The sequence below is a fragment of the Canis lupus genome, chromosome 7 (genome assembly GCF_011100685.1).
Source record: "Canis lupus familiaris isolate Mischka breed German Shepherd chromosome 7, alternate assembly UU_Cfam_GSD_1.0, whole genome shotgun sequence".
NCBI classification, from domain to species: Eukaryota; Metazoa; Chordata; class Mammalia; order Carnivora; family Canidae; genus Canis; species Canis lupus.
This window is the reverse complement of record NC_049228.1, coordinates 23,388,380-23,411,193: the sequence shown is the minus strand read 5'-3', so window position 1 is coordinate 23,411,193 and position 22,814 is coordinate 23,388,380. Positions and strand designations below refer to the sequence as shown.

At 33.9% G+C, this 22,814-nt stretch overlaps 1 protein-coding gene across 6 annotated transcripts in view; it reads right to left on the bottom strand.

Annotated features, from left to right (window-relative positions):
• COP1 (COP1 E3 ubiquitin ligase) overlaps positions 1-22,814 on the bottom strand; it is a 243,488-nt gene that overhangs the window by 49,640 nt on the left and 171,034 nt on the right. For all 6 annotated transcript variants that reach the window (XM_038542423.1, XM_038542424.1, XM_038542425.1 and 3 more), the window contains 3 exons: positions 10,139-10,256; positions 7,494-7,618; positions 6,033-6,193 (listed from right to left, as the gene is read on the bottom strand). In XM_038542423.1, coding sequence (XP_038398351.1) covers positions 6,033-6,193; positions 7,494-7,618; positions 10,139-10,256 — 404 coding nt within the window. The remainder of the gene's footprint in view (positions 1-6,032; positions 6,194-7,493; positions 7,619-10,138; positions 10,257-22,814) is intronic.

The following is a 22,814-nucleotide window of genomic DNA, read 5'->3' as shown; positions in this document are numbered from 1 at the left end:
TAAACGAATTAATTCTTTATTCATCATTCATATAATCACTGTCATTTCTACTGTAGAGACCTTTCTTTCTAGGTTGCAATTAAAATTCTTCTAAAAAACGAAAAGAATTTTCAGCAGAGTTCAAATGAAACATCTCAAAATTCCTTTGAAAATTAAATATGGTTGAAGAGATTTTGGCATTTAAATGGTAGAAATGCTAGAGCAACTACAACTGCAAGACAAAGCTAAGGAACAAAGGACAGAAGAATCTGTCATCAACCCCAAAAGTGACTGAACGAAGGTGCTTTTAGATACAGGGGAACATAGGAAGGAAAAAAAACAGACAAAGGGCAAAGTATCATTTCTCAGATTAAAAGAAGTAACTCTAGGGGCACCTGGGTGGCCAGTCAGGTCCTGATCTCAGAGTCCTGGGATCAGCCCCTTCTTAGGCTCCCTGCTGAGCAGGGAGTTTGCTTCTTCCTCTCTCCTGCCCCTCCCCCTGCTTGTGCACACACGCCCCCTACCTTCCTCTCTCTCTCTCTAAAGAATAAATAAAATCTTAAAAAGGAACATTAGAAATATTCTGTCTTTAAGTGAGAGTAATTAAAAGTAAAAATTGTAATTCTAAAGCAAAATAGACCATATAGCAAACATGAAGGTATGAGAGAAGTATGCTATTAATTTCCCTGAATAAAGGAGAGGAGATACAATAAATACTACTACAATAAAGCTGACCAACAGCTTAAAAAGGGCAGCGTGCAACGTAACACTCTTTCCAGTTTACTTGAAGGTCGGTAGAAATAAAAAGAATGGGAATTATATATGATCTTGGCTGATGGTTCAAAACAGGGTTTGAAATTACTGGTTGGTTCATTTTTACACAGAAGTGGCTAAAAAAAGAAACATATAGATATAACCTAGATTATATATCTAGATTTTCTATAACCTAGATACCTAATCTAGGTTATAGAAAAAAAGGTTAAACAGAAATTTAATCTGTAGGAATATCCTAAATTTTGATAAGACTGAGATACTGTCCTAAAAGAATGTATCTATTCGTCTTCATGCCTTTCCCTCTACGACTCATTCTTAATTTCTCATTCCCTCCCTATGACTAAATCACTGCCATAAATAACATAAAAGCATACGCAATTTTTATACTATCATTAATTGAAGAGTTTTAGGTCATTTTCCTTTATACAGTAAATTGATACATCACTGATATTTGTCCAAAAACTAAAAACTTCCAAAGTTAAGCTATTTTGTAAGTGTCCTTAAATTGATCTCTTTTTTTGCAGTCAAAATTAGGATAGAAATAAAGGACAGAAAGACAATGAAATGTTTGAGAGGCAGCTACTGATTTCATATTTTAACAAAGTAACCTAGGTGATATTAAACATGGTATTATTTTACTACTCCCCAAAACAGCTCTCTGTATTTCACTATCTCCAACTTTTCCTTTCCTTTTCTTTCTTAAAAATACTCCAATCAAGCTTTTCTCATACCATTCCTTTCATTTTTTTAATCATCCTACTTGTTATTAGTAGCATTTGACAAAGCCAATCAATCCCTCCTCCTCCTTGAAAAACTTTAACTTGGCTTCCCAGGCACCAGCTTTCTTACTATAAAGAGATCTACTCTTTCTCAACCTTTGTTGGTTCCTCCTTGTTGCTTCAATCACTAAACATTAAGGTCCCTCCAAAGTATGGTATTCACACTACTTCTAATATCTAATTAGACTCCCTTGCAGAGATACCATGCAATTTCTTGGCTTAAACATCAGGGCTACCATCTATCTCTGATCCCACAATCTGCTGTGAACTCCAAACTTGGTATATTCACTAAGAAGGCAAGTATATCTCAAACTTAACATCGCCACTTGGTATTTTTAGTAATTCTCAAACTTAACCAGTACAAAAGTCACCTCCTGTTCTTCTCCAAGACACTTCTGGTAGTCTTTTCCTCAATTACTGGGAACTCCACTCCTTAAGTTATGGGGGGATAAATCTCAGCGTCACCCTAACTTTTCTCTTTCATTCTCCACATGCATTTATTGGTTCCATGATCAAAATATGAACGGGATCCAACTACTTCTCACTGGTATACCACTTTGTTCTCTTACCTGGATTATTGTAATAGTCTTCCTGCTTCCGCTCTTGACACCTAGTCTATTCTCTACAACATAGTCAAACTGATTTTTAAAAAATTTAAGTCAGATTGTATCATTCGTTTGCTCAAAATCTTAAAATGGCTTCAACTCACATCTGGTAAAAGCCAAAGTCCAGACTTTTGGTATACAATACTCTGCTGAAATGGTTCTTCTTCACCACTTTAAAATTAACTACCTTCCACCTAGTTCACTGTCATGCAGCAATACCGGCCTTCTTTCTATTCCCCAAACACCAATTACTTTCTTACTCCAAGGCCTCTGCACTGTTTGCTCCACCTTAAATACCCTTCCACATTTAAACATGGATTACATCTTCATGTCCTTGTCTTTGCTCTAATTCAGAATCACGTAGTTGAGTCTGTCACCACCACTGAAAACTACAAACCCCTATTTTAGCCCTCCCTGTCCCACTCTCCTGCTTTGTTTTTCTCCAAGTCACCATCACCTTCAATATAATAACTTACTTATTTTGTTTTTCGTCTCCTCTGGCACATAAAATTTTAAGTCTCCTAAGAGGGCCAGAATTTTTCTTACAGTTTTGTTCAAGTTTATCTTCCATATCTAGAACTATGACTGTGCATAATAATATCTGTTGAATAAATGAGTCTCTTACACTTTCTGCCTCATCTAAAATAGAGAAATGAAGTCATTTTTCATGCCTAATCAAAGTGACTGCTATATAAAAATCAAACTTAAAATAAATCTGGACTGATAATGAAGCAAGTTAGAGAACTTTTCTCTTAATCTTTTTATTGGGAAATAAAAGCAAGTTCCTAGGTGACGCTGATGCTGCTGATCAAGGTAGCAAACTTTAAGAATCTACTTTATAGGTTATTCTATAAACTACAATATGCAGGCTTTTCAGTCTAATAATAGTTTTTTTTTTACTTCTTCCCTGACAAGGTAAATTCTTGAGAACATTTTAAACACATTTATCTTTCTGGCTTATGTTATTACTGTTAAATACTTAATTCTATGTGCTTATTAAATACAACAATGCACCACTGCTTTCTATAGTCAATATGCATTTAGATTTACTGCATATTACCACTTCTATTACTTTCCAGCATTTCTATTCCTTCATCTTTCTCCATCTTCTGCATCTCTTTCATCTTCATCTTCTGCATCTTTTTCTTCTGCATTAAGAATATCCTTTCAGGTTTTCATTAGTGTAGGTCCACTGGTGGCAAATTCTTCATGTTTATTTATCTAAAAGTGTCTTCATTTTACTCTTGTCTTGAGAGATTTTCACTGCATAGAGAAATTTAGATTGGCAGGTATTTCCCTTTACACAGTGAGGCTCTAGTTCCACCAATTCTGGCTTCTATTGCTTCATGAGAAGTTGGCTGTCAGTCTAATTGCTGGTCTTCTGAAGACAGTAACTTTTCCCCTTATTTTAACAATGTCCCTTTGCATTTACTTTCAATAGTTTTATTATGATGTGTCAAAGAGTGGCTGCCCCACCACCAGCAGGGGTCACAGGACCAGATACAACTAGCTTTAGTCTTGAACTAGGTTAGTTAGCTTTATGGAGAGGTGTGGAATATAGGCTAGGAAATTCAGCATGCACGTCTTCCAACTCATTAGGAGGGCAAGCAACTATACACATGCAAAGCTTCTTCCATCTCTCCCGAGCCCACATAAGGGGACATATAGTTGCCAAGGACAGTTAGAGTGCATGTAGTTCTAGACACAGAGATGTGCCTTGGTTTCCTGTCAGTCTTATATTGTTTACTTTGGATAGATGTAAGGCCAATATGCCAACTCACAGTTTTCTAAGTCCACATGCAATAGTATAGATGGGGTTTCATAGTAAATTTAAGAGATAACTAGCTGCTAGCAATAACATTTCATGTTTGTCCTAATTCAGCACATTTCCACAAAGTGGTACTATAAGATGGCAGATCCAAGGTCAGATTTTCAGGCAAGTCTAAATTTCTTCATGGTCCAAGTATAATATTAAATCTTTACTCACATTGTAGATTTATTCTTTGGGGTACAAGGGCTAATTGAATCTCTGCCTTGATGTCTTTCATCAATTTTGTAAAGTTCTCAAGAATAATCCCTTCTAATATTTGCTTCAGTTGCACTATTTCTTTTCTCTCCTTTTAGGTCTTCTATTGAATAAACTTTCTTACTTCATCCTTTATCTATTTTCTGTAGTTTTTTCACCTATTTGTCTCTCTATGCTTCCTTCTGTATATTTTCTTCTAACTTACTACAGGTCCATAGATTCTCTTTCCAACTCTGTCTTATCTTCCATACAATCCATCCACTGAGTTCTTAATTTTGGCAATTATAATTTTTCACTTCTAGGATTTTCATTTTTAAAATAGGTTTTTAGTTACCAGTTGAAATTTTCAATTGTGTCTTTTATCTTGTCAGCATGGTTATTTTTAAGCTACATCTGCTAACTCCAATATCCAGAAGTGCTGTGATTTTGTTACCATTGTCCACTGCTTATGCTGAATTAACTTATAACGTCTTGCCTTTTCCTATGTCTGTCAATTTTTTATTGTGACCTACTGTATTTGTAGTTAAAAAAAAAAAAAAAACTAAATCCCTAGATGATTTTTTCTGAATCTTCTTTCAAAGAGGATTTAATTTTAACTAGCAATCTAGGAACACTTCAATTTAATTTCAAGATTGATACAATCCAGAATTGTAATCACTGTGAGAGTTTATCTCCTACAAACTAGTTCACCCTAGACCCTAGCCCTTTTGGGGACCTAAACCAAAGTGAGTTCACCCACACAGTGGTGAGCACTAGACTCCAATCCCTGTGCCCCTATGAAGCTGCCATAAGTGCTCTCAGCCATTCTACCACGACTGGCAAAGGATCCCAGAGGAAAAGCATACCAAGGTCACATTCCTGTACTGATAATTCTTTTCTATCTTTTTACATTCCAATGTTTTCAAACAGGTTTCTGTTGTTGTTTTTAAAATAAATATACTTTAAAAAATAAATAAATAAAAATAAAATAAAATAAATATACTTGGTCCAACTTTTCTAGTTCTACTTACAAGGAATATTAGTACAAATCATCTAGTCTCCCATTGCCAAAACTGGGAGACTAGTAAATAAGACAGTAATGGAATATATCTAATTAAAGTTAAATAGTACCTATAAATCAAATTCTTAAAGTACACCTCAAAGAAGAATTTTTGTATCAGAAATAAAAACAACCAAATAAGCACCTAAAGAGCTATTTTTCCAAAAGATTAGTGAGTGACTATTGTTTATAATAAATACAGTTATTTCTCCATATAACTATGGGAAAGCTTATACTTTAAAATGTAGGAATAAGTGACAACATAAATGACAAGTCTGAGGAAACTTTCTGCAATCTAGAAGTGCAAATTTCTTATTAACAAATTAAATGTTTTTAAATATTCTTGTATAAGTTTGTTTTGTACAGAGTAAATCTGCCCTGAAATAGTATTTAATTAGGTGTACACATAGGGCACTCTCCTTTACCTACATCAAATGTTTTTCTTGCAAAAACAATACCAGGTTCAGTTAAATGTTTATTGAGTATATACGGCATATGATCATTAAGGAAAATGAGAAACAGTGTGTACTCCTTGCATTTTCCAGTCTTACAGAAGAGATGTAAATAGACAATGTGATAATGCTAAAACAGAATATGGACAAGATACTATGAGTACGTAGGAGAGACATTCTATCAGTGTGACATTATTCCATTAGTGACATTTCAATAACTACCTAAAATGTCTATTTCCTTTAGTGATGCAATAGTGGGCAAAACAGAAAATGTGTATCACATATCAATTTTTATTTTAAACTTAAAAAAAATTCACATGTGAATACATGAAGTGTTATATGAGACACCCAGGTGAAAAAATTGATATGAGAACTTACCCCATCTGGCAATGCCCTCCAGCACACGGCACTAACAAATTCATTTGTATCATCTTCTTTTCGGTCTTTATCCAGAACACTTTTGACCGTATCAAACTTAAAAGTTAGCAAAGTCTTAGAAAGTCCTTTATAGTATAAGTAAAGAGAGTTGTTCTCACTTCCTGAAAAAAAAATTTTTTTTAATGATTTTTTAGAATGGGAGAACTCACAATTAAGATATCACATTCATAAGGTAATTATTATTCAATGTTTAAGCTAAAAGACAACTCTGTACAGGTTGAATATAAAAGAACAAAGCACAGGATTTCTTAGGAATCATGTGAGAAGAAGATTCATAGAAAAAAGCTACACTTTACCAAAGAAATAATAATTGTTAAATGATAAAACAACATTTCAGAAGGCTGAAATTCTGCAAAATAGTGTCATTTATAGCAGATGTTTAAAGACCAGAAATTTTTTTTAAAGATTTATTTATTTATTTATGATAGACATAGAGAGAGAGAGAGAGAGAGAGAGAGAGAGAGAGAGAGAGAGAGAGGCAGAGACACAGGAGGAGGGAGAAGCAGACTCCATGCCGGGAGCCCGACGTGGGACTCTATCCCGAGACCCCAGGATCACACCCTGGGCCAAAGGCAGGCGCTAAACCGCTGAGCCACCCAGGGATCCCCAAAAGACCAGAAATTTGTTATTAGAGCATGAATCTTACATGACATTTAGAAAGATTTCTAAGAGGGGAAAAAAAAAAGTTATATCACTTACAAAGTCAGATTTTAATAACCAATAAAATGTACATCCCATTCCCCAATAAAGACATTTTTCTATTAGATAAGTGGTCCAAAAAAAAGCCCTTTATTTTTGAGCAGTCCATCAAAGTATAACAATTGCAAGAGATTTGCTTTGGTGGGGTTTACATTATAAACAACTTTACTGAATAAAGGTCAAGTTATTAGGAAAAACTGATGAAAGTTCATATATTTAGGCATTAGGTGGATTTAGCCTTTGAACATTACCTAATTTAATTTTTCTGCTTCTGATTTAAATTTGCATAGATTACCAACAACAAAAGCCCTAGAATAACAGATCAAGACTATCTAAACAAACTGCTTAACGAAGAGAAAACTCTTCAGGGGAAAATGAACATCAAGCTTAAGAAGACAAATAATGTCTCTGAAATTAGGACATAAGCAAAAATTAATATTTTCTTTTATATAATATTGACAGAACTTATGTGATGATGGAGAACAATTACAAAACATATTTAACAATCTTGTTATTTCATGAGGTTATGGTTTGTGTTCAGCAAAGGAGGGAAGGACTAATGTTTATTCCAGTACCATCCAAGAAGAATTCAATATGCTGAATGCACAAATTACTTCCTGACTTGGTATGTACTCTGTATTCACTGAATGCAATTTCAGTGACAAATTCCTATTAGTTTCAGGAAAAGACGATTTTACTTACCACAAGCTATATAATCGCCATTGGAAGCGAGGCCTACAAAGTTTTTTTCATTGATGTGACCCTTGAAGGAACGTAGACAGTATGGTTTCCCTACATTCCACAGCTTTAGCTGGCTGTCTGTTGAGCTGAGGTAAACACAAAAAAATGAGAATGCATTTAAGATTTCAAGGTCTGAAACTACTCATTAGAGGCAATCCAGTTTGGTGGTTTAGAATGCAAACTATGGAAGAAGTTTTTCTGAGTTACAATGCTCAATATGCCATTAACCAAACAGTGATATAACTTCTTTGGCATCGTTAGTTATGTGAAATACAGCAATTCCTGTATTATTGAATTAGATAAAATTCTGTAAGATGTGAACACTAAATTAATTCATTTAAAATGCTTTCAATAGTCCTTGCAGATGTAGGAAATGCTTACTAATAAACATTACTCCTCAATACCATCATACCACCATCATCAAATAACAAGAGGTCCATTGGGAATTGTGTTTAATTTCAGGGATATACTCTATGCCACTGGGATTAATTTACTTTTCAAATATTGAATTATATTGGTATACTAAATTTAAACTATTTTCACAGCTTAGTTGTATCTACAGGGGTGGAATATTATGAGTGACTGGAATGGTCTATATAAAGTAATTTATTTACTGAAATAATGTTCAAATGCAATTATTTACCAAAAATTACCAAATATAAAGATAGTTGGTAATCCTATTATAGAGACAGTCATAAAACTTCAATAAAACACCATGTCTTTGTTTTTCCTTTTGTTACAAAAATCTTATAATACCATATATCTTATGTTGTAAATTGTCTACCATTTACTCAATAATTTGGTTTATAATTTTTCTCTAAACACATTCAGATATCTTCATTAATAACTACATAATAAATCACCTTTCTCTTACATAACATTCACAGAATAGGGCACTATGCTGAATCTTTACACTGCTTACTTCATTTAAAGATTCACAACATAATAACTATTATTAACTCCATTTTAGAGATGAGGCAACTGAGAATGTGAAGGTTATGGATATTTTCAAGATACCACAGCTAGTCCAAAGCAGAGCCAAGACTGAAACTGTCTCATCTTAGACGCCAAACTCCAAACTCTAATCCTTGTTATCATTTTTTCAAAAGACATTTATGTTGTTTTCAATTTCTTTTTCTTAACAATGTGGCACTGAATATTTCTTTGTGTATATATTTTTATTGGTCAAGAATTCAGAGGTTGTGGCAATATATGTATATTTTAATATTACTTTGTAACACTTCCAAATATACTTGTGGGTAAATTTATTCTAAAAACTTCTAAACCTCAAACATATTTTTAAAAAATCATGATTTATAAAACCTAAGAAGGACAAGAGATTGGTGAAAATATAAACAACGTATAAACATTAATAGGTTGACTAAAATTTCTCAATTTATACAATTAGGTATATATGTATTACAACTACTAAAAATCAAAATAATTTAACATTTATAAATCTGAAACTGAAGAAAAATATTTTTGCCATATAATCTAACATCTACAATTGAATCTGAATAAAATTTTATTTACTAACCATTATTATTCCTAAAGATGGGATACATTTGGACTAGTTAATAATAATTTAGGTTTGTGAACTAATTGCCTATATTATCTTGCCTTAGAAAACTCAGTTTTTTTTTCCCTTGTTTGTAACTCAGGTTCAAAATACCTTGCCAAATAAATTCAAATTACCAATTTCTAATCTAGAGTAACCAGTATAGAGAGGTAGATATGGTGGGGGATAGCAAATATTAATGCCAAAGCACTGGTATTAATAATCTCCTAAGAGTAGAGATCAGAAATTAAGGTGGGGTGGGGAGCTAAGTGAAAAGAAAAAAAAAGGATCATTAAGCGTGAAAAGAAATAAAATACGGAGAAATTAAGATGGATATATGCTAGGGTAATATAAAGAGAACTATGAACTGGGTTAACAGAAAAAAGGGACTGCCTGTTAGAAGTGCTTTGTCAACGATATTTTGGTAATTGAGATTTATTTATCTGGATGACATCTTGTTAAGCTTCAAACAAAATAAAAGACAATTAAACCTTACATTATAATTCTCTAGTGCAGAAGGTTTCTCAAAGGATATGTATCAAGCCACATTTAGTTCTTTTCAAAACATATTTAAAACACACCATGAAATCATAGGGAAATCAAGTAACACAGAATCAACCAAATATTCCCTAAAGCCATAAATAATACTACTGTACTACAAAGTGTGTAAATATACAATAACATATTAATTGACTTTAACAGATAAAATGCTTCTTATTCTATTCCATCAACTTTGTTGATTTTCTCTTAAGGAGAAGCAGTGGTTGAAATCCCATCTAAAGTTTAAATGTTGAAGGAGGGGTGCATTAAAAACTTTCTTTATGTAATAAAATAAGGATTTTATTCATAAAGAGAATACAAAAGTGAACAATACAAACCAGAATATACATGTATTTTAGTTAGACAAATTATTTTTTAAACTCTACTATTTATGAAAAAGTGCTATACCACAGTGTTACTCTTTACAGATACCCACAGTGACGTTATAAAATCGGTCAATGACGACAGAGTTCTCGGTTAAGCTCAATCTCAGGAGAGTAATACTCACGCAGAGACGATTTCCTCACCACTCACAAACTTTGCATAAGAGACTGCTTTTCGGTGTCCCTTGAATACCATGATTGGCTGTTTAGTGTTACGAAGATCATAGTAGTGGACACAGTGATCTAAAACAAATAAAACAAGAAAAATGTAGTAAATGAAGAAATGTAAAGCAAAGCTCATTTTAAATGGTTTGGTGAGTTTTCAAAGGTTTCAGGGACAATATCAAACGTGTAATAACAAAACTAAGTGCTATGATTGATTTTCAAAGACAAGGAAGATATAATGTGTCTTCTGTTTTTAATCTAGGAAATATAGTAGCATAAAAAAGTACATACACATGCCAATGTCAGTCTGAAAGGGAGTTCCGCTGATATATCCAGTGATCCTGGCTCTAATTCCAGAGTAGTAAAGGTTCAAAGTAACCGAAAATCTTAAAATGTATCCTTACATTTTAGACGACCTTATAAAAAAAGGTAATATAAATATTTTACAGGACTCCTGGGTGGCTCAGTGGTTGGGCATCTGCCTTCAGCTCAGGTCCTGATCCTGGGGTCCTGGGATTGAGCGCCCCATCAGGCTCCCCACAGAGACCGCTTCTCCCTCTGCCTATATCTCTGCCTTTCTGTGTCTCATGAATAAATAAATAAAATCTTTAAAATATACAGATTAACATTTTAGGCTTCTGGTTAAAAATAATACTATATAATTTCCCACATTTGCCTTTGAAAAAAGTGTGTCTTGAGACACATTTTACATATAATAAAACCAACTTACTGTAATTACACAATTCAACGATTTTTAGTAACTTTATCCAGTGGTACACCATCTCCATAATAAATCAGTTTTAAAACAGTTTCCTCAGGGTGCCTGGGTGGCTCAGTGGTTGAGCATCCACCTTTGGATCAGGTCAAGATCTCAGGGCTACCACAGGGAACCTACTTCTCCCTCTGCCTATGTCTCTGCCACTCTCTTTGTCTCCCTCATTAAAAAAATAAATAAAATCTTAAAAATAAATAAATAAAACGTTTTTCTCATTCCAGTAACATGCCTCATGCTCATTTACCACCCACTGCCTTAGGCAATCACTATATCTAACTTTTTCTAATAAATTTACCTTTTCTGGACATTCATTGTAGATGAAGCCATACAATACATGACTTCTATGTATGGTTTCTTACACTTCAAATAATGTTTTTGAAGTTCATCTATGTCGTAACAAATCAATAGTTCAGTCCTTTTTTTTTTTAAGATTTTATTTATTTATTCATGAGAGAAACAGAAAGAGAGAGAGAGAAGCAGAGACACAGGCAGAGGGAGAAGTAGGCTCCATTCAGCAAGCCCAATGAGGGACTCGATCCTGGGACGCCGGGATCATGCCCTGAGCCGAAGGCAGGTGCTCAACCGCTGAGCCACCCAGGCGTCCCTAGTTCATTTCATCTTATTGCTAAGTAGTACCCATTGTATAGATAGACTACATTTTGTCGACTCACTCACCAGGTGAAGTATTGTTTCATAACCAAACCATTTTTTGGTTATGAAAAATAATGCTGTTATGAACAATCACATTCAAGGCTTTGTGAAAAATGTATTCAAGTCTCACTAAGACATCTAAGAAGTGTTAATTACTGCATTAGGTGATAATTTTTTAAAGAAATTGACAAACTGCTGACTGTACCATTTTAAATTCTTACAAGCGATACAAGATGGTTCCAGTTCCTTTACATGAGTACTCTGAAAATTTTGGATACGATCAAAAAATTTTTTAACAAATATTACCAACCATTCTGTTGCTTGTCTTTATTTTCTTAACAATATATTTTATCTTATTTTATTTTATTAAAGATTTTATTTATTTTTTCATGAGAGACAGAAACACAGGCAGAGGGAGAAGCGGGCTCCGGACTCGATCCCAGGTCTCCAGGATCAGGCCCTGGACTGAAGGCAGCACTAAACCACTGAACCACAGGGGCTGCCCTTAGCAGTATATTTTAAGGCACAGAAGCTTTGGATTTGATGGGGTCCAATTTATTTATTTTTTTCTATTTTAACCTCATAAAAAACTTTGACTAAGATAAAATCTTAAAGATTTTTCTTCTTCTAGCATTGATTGTTTTAGTTCTTACATTTATGTCTATGATCAATTCTAAGTTAATTTTTCTATATGGTAGGAGTAGAGGTCAAAGTTCATCTTCCTGCATATGAAAGGATATGCATCCAGCTGTCCCACCATGGGGTGGAAACAAACTTTTTCTCTAATGAACTGCTTCAGCATCCTTGATGAAAATGAACTGACTTTTGGATTAATCCTAATCAAGAGATTTGCGTATGTCTACCTCCTCCCAGTGCAACAGTGTCTTGTACAACTATAGCTTTGTTTTTTAAAAAAGATTTTATTTTTTAAAGATTTATTTATTGGAGGGGGTGGTGGACCAAGGGAGACAGAGAATCTCAAGGAGACTCTTTGCTTGCTGAGCATGCAGTTTGATGTGGGGCTCACAACCCTGAGATCATAACGTGAGCTAAAATTAGGCTTAGTCAGATGCTTAACCAACTGAGCCACCCAGACACCCCTAAGATTTTAAGTAATTTCTACACACGCTGTGGGACTCAAACTTATAACCTCAAGATCAAGAATCACATGCTCTACTGACTAAGACAGTCTGAGTGCCCCTATAACGAACTAGAGCTTTATAATTTTGATATTCAGTAGAAAAAGTTCTTCAACTTTGTTCTTTTATAAAAAAATTTTTTGGCAATTCCTGTCCATTAGCATTTCCACATAAATTTTAGGATAAGGTTATCATTTCCTGGATAAAAGCCTCCTCAAATTTTTCCAGAGATTGAGTAGTATCTACAAATTACTCTTAGGAAAACTATCGTCTTAACAATATTAAGTCATCCAATTTATGAACAGAATATCTCTGTATTTATTTACATCTTATTTTCCTTAACATATTTTTGTAATGTTCAATGTACAAGTCTTGCAATTACCTTATTCAATTTATTCATTAAGAATTTTATTCTTTTTGATGTTATTCTGAACAGAATCATACTATTTTTTTGGACTGTACATTGTTTGTGTTTTAAAAGACTTTTTTAATACTGATACTTTATTCTGTGGCCCAGCTGAACAATTATTAGTTCTAATTTTTTTAAAGATTACCTAAAATTTTCTACATATGGGTTAGTGTCATCTGCAAAAGGATAGTTTAATATTTTTTTATGAATTTATTGATTATTTCTTTGAGAGTGAGAGAGCACAAGCATGTGGTGTGGCAGAGGGAGGAGAAGCAGACTCCTGCTGACTAGGAAGTCCAATGTAGGAGTCAATCCCAGGACACTGGGATCATGACCTGAGCTGAAGGCAGACCCTTTAACCAACAGAGCCACCCAAAAGCCCTTAATGTTTTTTTTCAATGGGCACCTTCATGGCTCAGTTCCTATTTGTAGGGGAAAAGCATTCAGTCTTCTACTTGTAACAGATATTCACTGCGGTTTTTCAATGAAACCTTCTGTCAAGTTGAAGACGTTTACTGCTATTTGTTACATGTTTTAATCATTAATGGGTATGAGATTTTGTCAAATGCCCTTTCTATGTTTGTTAGGATGATTATATGGTTTTAACTCTTTATTCTATTAATACAGTATATTATATTAATTGATTTTTGGATGTTCAACAAATTTGGTACTCCTGGAATTAATTTCACACTATCAGAGTGATAATCTTTTAAATATGCCATTGAATTTGCTTTGCTAATATTCTGTACAAGGAATCTGCATCTCTATTCTTGAAGAATACTGGTCTGTTTTTCTATTTGTGTGGTATATTGGGCTTCTGGTTTTGAAAATTCTTCAGGGAAGATTTTGTGAAGTAGTAGTAGTATTTTTTATCATTTAATAAAATTTACCAGGGAACCCATTTGGGTCTCTGCCTTTCTTTGTAGGAATGTTATTACTCAATTTTTTTTTTCCCTTCCATAGGTCTATTTGATTTAATGCTTCTGAGTCCATTCTAATAATGTGAATTATAAAATTTGTTCACTTCATTTACATTATTAAGCTGGCATACAGCTGTTCATGGTATTCTGCTGTAACCCTTTTAATATCTGAAAGTTCAGCAGTAAACCCCCTTCTTTCATTCTTTTTTTAAGATTTTATTTCTTTATTTAGAGAGAGAGGGAGCAAATGAGTGGGGGAAGGGGCACACTGGGAGAAAGAGAATCTCAAGCAGACTTCCCACTGAGCAAGGAACCCAAGACCCTGAGGCAAAATCAGGAATTGGCCACTTGACATACTAAGCCACTTAGGAGCCAGCCCCCGGTTTCTTTTATTCTTAATTTTAGTGATTTGTGTCTTCCTTTTTTCTTAGTCTACCTAAAAGTGTGCCAAATGGGTTGATCTTTTCAAAGAACCAACTTTTTTTTTAAGAGAGTGCAAGTAGGAAGGGAGGAGGGGGAGGAGAGAAGGAGGGGACAGGGAGAAGAAGGCGTGGGGAGAATCATAAGCAGGCTCCCCCATTCAGCATGGAGCCCATGTGGGGCTTGAGCTCATGATCGGAGATGATGACCTATGCCAATATCAAGAGTTGGATGCTTAACCAACTGAAACACCCAACTGCCACTCAACCAGTTTTTAGTTTTGCTGATTTTTCTCTATCATTTTTCTATTCGTTATTTCACTAATTCCCATCCTATTATTTCCTTCCTTCCATAGCTTCATTTATTATTTTTTTCTAGATGTTTAAGGTAAGAGCTTAGATTATTAAGATCTTTCTCTTTTTTAATGTAAACACTTGAAGATAGACATTTTTATTTAAGATTTTATTTTTAAGTAATCTCTCAATTCCGCATGGGGATCGAATTTACAATCCCAAAATCAAGAGTCCCATGCTCTACTCAGTGAACCAGGACATTTCTTCTAAGCACTGCTTCAGCTGCTAACACAGATTTTAGGTTTTTTAAAGATTTTATTAATTCGTGAGAGACAGAGAGAGGCAGAGACTTAGGCAGAGGGAGAAGCAGGCTCTCTGCTTCTTGATCCTGGGTCTCCAGGATGACACCTGGCCTTAAGGCGGCACTAAACCCCTGAGCCACCTGGACTGCCCAGAAGTTGCTAATCTTATGGAGGAGTGCTTTTATGTGCTGAGTTGCTTTTCTCTTGGTGTTTTCCAAGATTCTTTCCCCTTCTTTGCTTTCAGGAGTTTGAATTTGATGTGTTTAGGTGCCAGTCTCATGGAGTTTATTCTACTTTGAGCTCACAGAGGTTCATGAGCTCACAGAGGTTCATGAGTGTCTAAACTGATGTTTTTCATACAATTTGGGGAAGTTCTGGCCCCTTTACCTTAAATATTTTCCATCCCTTTCTCTATTCCCTTATTTTCTGAGTCTGTTTATGCTGGCATTTTTAATGGTGTCTGACAGGTTTCCAAAGCTTTATTCATTTTTCTCCATTCTTAGACTGAATAATCACTATTGACTTAACTCCAAGTTCACTGCCAGTTCAAATCTGCTTAAGTGTTCCTCTAGTGAATTTTTATTTCAGTTATAATTTTCAACTACAGAATTTCTATTTGTTTTTTATTTTTGAACAGTCTCATATTTTTATATTTCTTTCATTCCCTAATCATGTTTTAATTCACTGAATACATTTAAATTAGCTGCTTTAAAGTCTGAAATAAGCCTAACTCTGTTATACTTTTAGCTAATTTTTTCCTGCTTTTTTGCATAATCCCATAGTTTTGATTTTGGGGTGGTTTGTTTGTTGTTGTTTTCTATAAAAGGTAGACATTATAGATAATATAATGTGGTAACTATGAAATCAGTTCCTACCACCCTCTCCTGGGACTTTTGTGACTTGGCTTTTTGTTGTTGGTTTTGTTGACACCTTAATTGTCTAGAGACTTTTCCAGAAAGGACTCTCTAGTCTGTAAATCCATGATGCATGAAACCACTTAAGTTTCGATTTGTTTTCTTGTAAAAAAAGAATTTTTTTTTTACCTTGATTAATAAAGTTTGCTCCTGGGTCAGCATTGCTTAGTAGCCACAAAATGTTCTTAAATGTTTTGAGCCAGTATGTCTTCTATCCTTTGCCCAGGGCACCTGTGGTGTGTGTTAGGGCATCCTATTCAAAGGTCAGCAACTTTTAAATCTCACTTCTTACCTATACAGAGTCAATGAGAGGCAAGCAACTAGAGTCCTTTCATTTTTTTCCTGGATAAGCACACTGGCCTGAATATGCACAAAGCATTCTACATCCGAGGAGCTTTTTCAAAGACCCTGTGGCTATTCTGCTGCCCATATCCTTTTAAATTTTGACTGGACTCCTGTTTGCCCCATCTCTTATCACAGCCTTAGATAACTGTGATCTGGTGGTTTTCAACAAAACCCTGGGTCCAGGTCTTTCCCCATGTGGACTTTGAGTCAGGTCAAACAATGACAATGATCTAGAAATAGGGCTTTCTGAGAAGTTCCCACACCTATTTTTCTTTTCCTAGTGGTGGCTAGAAGGCTGGTGGTTTTCAAGGCTTATATACCACAAGTTAGCTCAGTTTTTATAAATTTGCTTGTATTTTTGTTGCTTTTATGGAAAAGTATTCTCAGATTTTTTAAATTATTATAATTGCATTAAGTAATCACCTCAAATGACAGCAATTAGCTTATACTGGAGAGGTATAAATGTATAGCTGCAAATTGTTTCACATGTGCTAAAGTAAAAATGGAAAAAAAAATTCTGCTTCAAATGCTGTGCCCATGTTAAATTTACCAGTTACAAAGATAAACTTCTCTTTTGCATTAATAATTTAAAATTGAAAAATATTTTTGTAAAATAATTATTTCATAAAAGCTGAAAATAATTTGATATAATCAAAACAGCACAGTACAGTATAATAATATATTAACGTATTCTCAGGCTAATAAGAACACAAGAAGGAATATATACAAAAATGTAGGGATATAAGTAAAGGTTAAATTATTTCACTGTGCCCTATAAGATTTTACAGTAGCTAGGATGAGAAAAGTAGTAGAGAGACTTAAGTATAAAACGGGAAATGATCTTTTTATAGACATAGCAATCTTGAAGGAAACTGCACTATAATACTCAGAACCAGCTCTGTGCAGTGGTGATTTATTTTCAGCAAAACAAATACTACTCCATCATATTACTGTTACTAAACCATCATCTTGCTATTCTTTTTTCTATTTTTTATTTTTATTTTTACTGTATTTAATTAGAATTTGATTCAACTTCAAGTTACTTAAGAACTAGGAACATACAAAACTGGGTTATAATTTGTATTTGCCCATGTAACTTAATTAACATTATGACAAAAATAGTTTAGTTCAGGGGGAGGAGTCCTCAGTAACTGGCTTTCCTTTATAAAGGGGAAGCCTTTCTGAAGTGTTACCACAATTTTTAAAAATACTCTTAATAATTAGAAAATTTAATATATGATCACATTTCTATTCCTTTTCTTTCTCCCTAAGTTCTTACTGTGAAAAATTTCAAACCTGCAGAAAAGTTGAGACAACAATGAACTGAACAACTTTGTATTTTTTCAATTAGACTCTCCAAATGTAAATATGGTTACCATATTTCTTTTAGCCTTCTCTCTATAAATAAACAAATACACTCTTTTTTTTGCCCCATGAACCATTTGTAAGTAAGTTTCAAACATCAGGATATTTTACCCATAAAAACATCAGAAATTACTGTCTAAAAACAAGACGACTCTCCACAATACCACTGTTAATACTTATGAAACATTGACATAAGAATATAATTTAATATGCATTCTACACTCAAATATCCCAATTGTAAAAAAATATCCTGAATAGAGGGACGCCTGGGTGGCTCTGAGGTTAAGTGTCTGCCTACAGCTCAGGGCGTGATCCCAGAATCCAGCATTGAGTCCCACATCAGGCTTCCTGCATGGAGCCTGCTTCTCCCTCTGCCTATGTCTCTGGCCCCCTCTCTCACGAATAAATAAATAAGTCTTTAAAAAAAATCCTGAATAGCTATTTATTTATTTAATTTTTCTCAAGGGTCACTCACTATATTCAGTTTCTATGTTTTTTGTTGTTGTTTTACATACAACAACTTAACAGTTTTTTGGAAGCATCTCAGGTAGCTGTTTTGTAGAATGTTCCACATTCAAATTTGAATGTTTTCTCATCATTATGTTCATGTTAAATATTTTTGACAAGAATACTATAAAGATTATGTTCCTTCCTACTGCATCACATTAGGAGGCATATCATGTCTGTCCCAATGGTGATGCCAAATTTGATTTCTCAGTTAATTAATTGCCCCCATGGCCTTGTCAATGTAAAGAAAATTTGTTTCTATTTTAACCAAACATACACAATCTTAAGAGGAATATCAATACAGAATTATTTCTGGTATAATTAATAATTTTCCTATAGTGATACCACAAAGTATTTCATAAGGTAATCACTGTTGATATGCTAAAGTGAGAGGATGAAAATAATTTGCCTAGAATAGATGCAGAAATATCTGACTGAACTTAATGTTAAATAAGAGTTCATTACCTTTACTAAGGTAACAATAAGGTAAGTACAACTGAGTAGTTTTTAAATGCAATTTATGACAAAGCCATTCTAAACTGTGTTCTAAAAAGCAAGTATACAAAGGAAATAGGTTCAATCCAATATACAATAGCCAGTAGGAAAGAGATCAAGCCAAATTTCAAAAACCCCAAATTCTGTTTTCAGGCTTCCCAGATACTTATGAGCTTCAAAAGATCTGTGTCCTAGCTTTTGGGTTATTACCATGATAGGACTAGAATAAGAAAGCAAGCTGGAGAAATCCTTAAAAAAGTTTTCCCAGTGACAATAAATGAGCGTCTTTAAAAAAAAAAAAAAAGTTTTCCTTAGGCAGGGAAAATAACTTCTGAGTATTTAAAAATACACAGGTCCAGGGGCTCCTGTTTGGCTCGGTCAGTAGGCCATGCGACTCTTCATCTCAGAGTCATGAGTATGAGTCCCATGTTGGGGGCGAAGTTTACTATTTAAAAATATATTTTAAAATAAATTAAAAATAAATATACTGGTGCATCTACTAGTTACTGATATTGACCTTATACAGCTAACATTTTTTGCTTTAAAAACAATTACATGATATTTTTTTTTTTTTACTGCCTTTAAGCCTTTGATGATATCTTATTAGAGTCATCTTAGAGATCTGAAAGACAGCTAAACTTTGGAAACAGAAAGAGCAAACAAGTATAAGTTACATAATACAAATGCATATGCACTACTTTGCAACACTTCTTTATAACACTTGCTCTGAATTTGTTAGATTTTTGTTCATCATTTGAGAAAGAATCAGAAATTGTCACTGCTTATTTTTTTTACAAATATAATAACCTCTGGGTTCCAACCTATATAGAACCTTAGAAAGACAGACTATTTTAGCTCACTATTATGCAGCCTTATTTTACGAATCATCCCTCTAATCCTTACCAATCCACAAAAGATACACAAGCAATTATAAGCTACAGTGTGACAAAAGTAGCAATTACCTATTTGTGTATTAGATAAGCCACAATCATCAAATCATTTAAAAACAAACAAAAATGACTTCCAATTTCATATATAAAGCACTTGGAAGCTGACACTTTATCCTAATAACAAATAAAAGATGAATAGATTAAGAAATCAACAACTCTTTAGAATTCACAAGAAAGATGACAGCCCAGGTCTAACTGCTACCCTAAAGATCAAAGAGACAGGTGAATGAATAATTAGTGATTCATACAGAGAATCTGCCATTAAAAAAGTACCTGGATATAAAAATCTGAACTGCAGGGATCCCTGGGTGGCGCAGCGGTTTGGCGCCTGCCTTTGGCCCAGGGCGCGATCCTGGAGACCCAGGATCGAATCCCACATCGGGCTCCCGGTGCATGGAGCCTGCTTCTCCCTCTGCCTGTGTCTCTGCCTCTCTCTCTCTCTCTCTCTCTCTCTGTGACTATCATAAATAAATAAAAGTTAAAAAAATTTAAAAAAAAAAAAAAAAAAAAAAAAAAAAAAAATCTGAACTGCAACTGATAAACTGTGGGAGGCTCAGTGTGAACAAGTTTGAGAATTAAAAACTCCAGAGGGAGCCAGTCATAGGAATCCTCCACAATTTTGTCAGATTTTTTTCTGAGAGCTTGATCAAGTTCTCAAAGGTGGAAGACAATATTCTTAAGAGTTGTGAAAATACTCTATATGATGCTACAATTATGAATACATGTCATTACACATTTATCCAAATCCATACAATATATAACAGCAAGAATGCAGTGTAAAGAATGGACTTTGGGTGATTATGATGTGTGAACATAGGTTAAATAATTGAATGTACCACTCTGGAAATGGATGTTGATAATGAGAGTATGTGTGTATGTTTGGGAGTAGGAGGTATATGGGAAATCTCTGCATCTTCCTATCAATTTGCTGTGAACCTAAAACTTGTCTTAAAAAAAAAAAAAATTCAAAAAAATAAAAATAAATTAAAAAAATAAAAAATAAAAAATTCTATTATATATGTTTTCCCAAAACTTTTTTTAGTAGTTCCTGGGTGGCTCAATCAGCTAAGCATCTGCCTTGGGCTCAGGTCATGATCTCAGGGTCCGGGCCCCATGTGGGGATCTCTGCTCACCTGGGAACCTGCTTTTTTGCCCTCTCCCCCTCCCCCTGTTTGTGTGCACTCTCTCTCAAATAAATACATAAAAAATATTTTTTAAAAAACTTAAAAAAAAAAAAAGACTCAGTTTAGAAAAAGTTTACATGTATAATAAGGAAGTCTTCTTTTGCCTAATTTATTTAAAATCCTAGGACACCAAACAGATTAAAGTAGAGCTGTTCCGGTTATAGCCCAAATAGGAACAGAGGCATTTTTACTAATAAGCCTCTGTTCTCCCTACCTACCCAGCATTCCTTTCCACCTGCCAACTCTTAAAGAATCTTAAGAAATATTGAAATGAATTAATTGTACTGAGCAATATGAAAAAATGTTTTCATTTAGTTTTTTGTATTTATCCTTTTTTGCAGGGATAAAGCATATTAATTAATGAATTTTTAATACTAAATTCTAAAGCCCCTGGGGCAAATAAAAACTTACAAATCACCACTTCCCTACAAAATCCAACTCAAAATATCAATAATATCTGTTTGTTTCCAAAAACATCTATTTGGATGGATATGTTTGTGATTTGTTAGTTTTAATTATCTCTGATGGAAGAAATGGGTTGCCCTGTAAGGTTTCTCTTGTGTTGTCCTAAACTAGACAGACAACAGGAAAAATGTTTAAATTTTCACATTCATTTAAGGATTCAGTACAATGTTCTACGCATAGACATTAGTGGCCAGATGACATCGTTGTAATCCTTATCATTTGGAAATAGAGAAAAAAATGTTATCAAATATAGAAAAAAGTTTTAAATAATTTGTGTTTATTTGAATTTATCTGAAAGTATATACAACAATTATATGGAATACATAGTTTTATTATCAACTTAATGTAATAAAGATTAGAGCTAAACCACACATTCTAAAATATTCAGAGTTTTTTAGATATTAAATAAACACAAACTATGGGCAAAAATTCCTGTGCTCAGTTTTGCCTGCTTAGGAATCAAGTTTCTATATAATAAAATGTGAATTACCAGGGAAATTTAAGGATTTTCTTGATGGTACTTTTTTTTTTTTTAAGATTTTACTTATTTATTCATGAGAGACACACAAAGAGAGACAGAGACATAGGCAGGGGGAGAAACAGGTGGGGAGCCTGATGCGGGACTCCTTCCCAGGGTCCCACGATCATACCCCTGAGCCACTCAGGTGCCCCTCCTCTTAGTGATACTTTTAAAAATTAGAATTTTATAAAATTGTTCTAACATCATAAATCTAAATCTAGAGGCAATGGCATCCAAACCTTGATGTCTAAATTTTAGAAATATAAAATCTGTCATGCCCACACTAGAAATAAGAGCACTGAAATACATACTCAAAATGTAATACAAAATTATTTGCTCAACTTGGCCTAGCTTGCTAGTAAGTTCACACAGCCAAACTAAGCATTGGAACAAGTATCTGAACACACTCAACATTTTTTGAGAATTAATTTGCTTCAATCTTCACTGATCTGCTTTACTTCAACCTCTTTTCACACTTTTGCTTTAGAGTCAAAAAGCAAATAATGCTAAATAATGACTAATGAACATCAGAGATAAATATTTTCTCATCACTAGAAAGGCATTAAAACAAATTTTAACATCTCGTGTCAGCATGTAAAGATCATAAAAAAATCTGTTTTATTACAAAAACCTTGGAAAATGGTTATCTAAAATTAATGGTGGCAGGAAAAAACTGAAAAGGCCAAAATGGGAATAATAATGGCTTTCTTTGAATATCTTGAAAGAGAAATTCATTTTGGGAAACTGACAAAACACCAAGAATCAAGTCTCATAAACAGCTAAGAACTGATGCTTTTTGCTTTTTTCTTTCTTTTTTCCTTTCTCTTTCTTTCTCTCTCTCTCTCTCTCTCTCTCTCTCTCTCTCTCTCTCTTTCTTTCGTTTTTATGCTTAACTTTCTTGAAAAGAAGATCATTAGGGCATGTGGTGGTTCAGTTGGTTAAGTGTTACCTTCAGTTCAGGTCATGATCCCAGGGTCCTGGG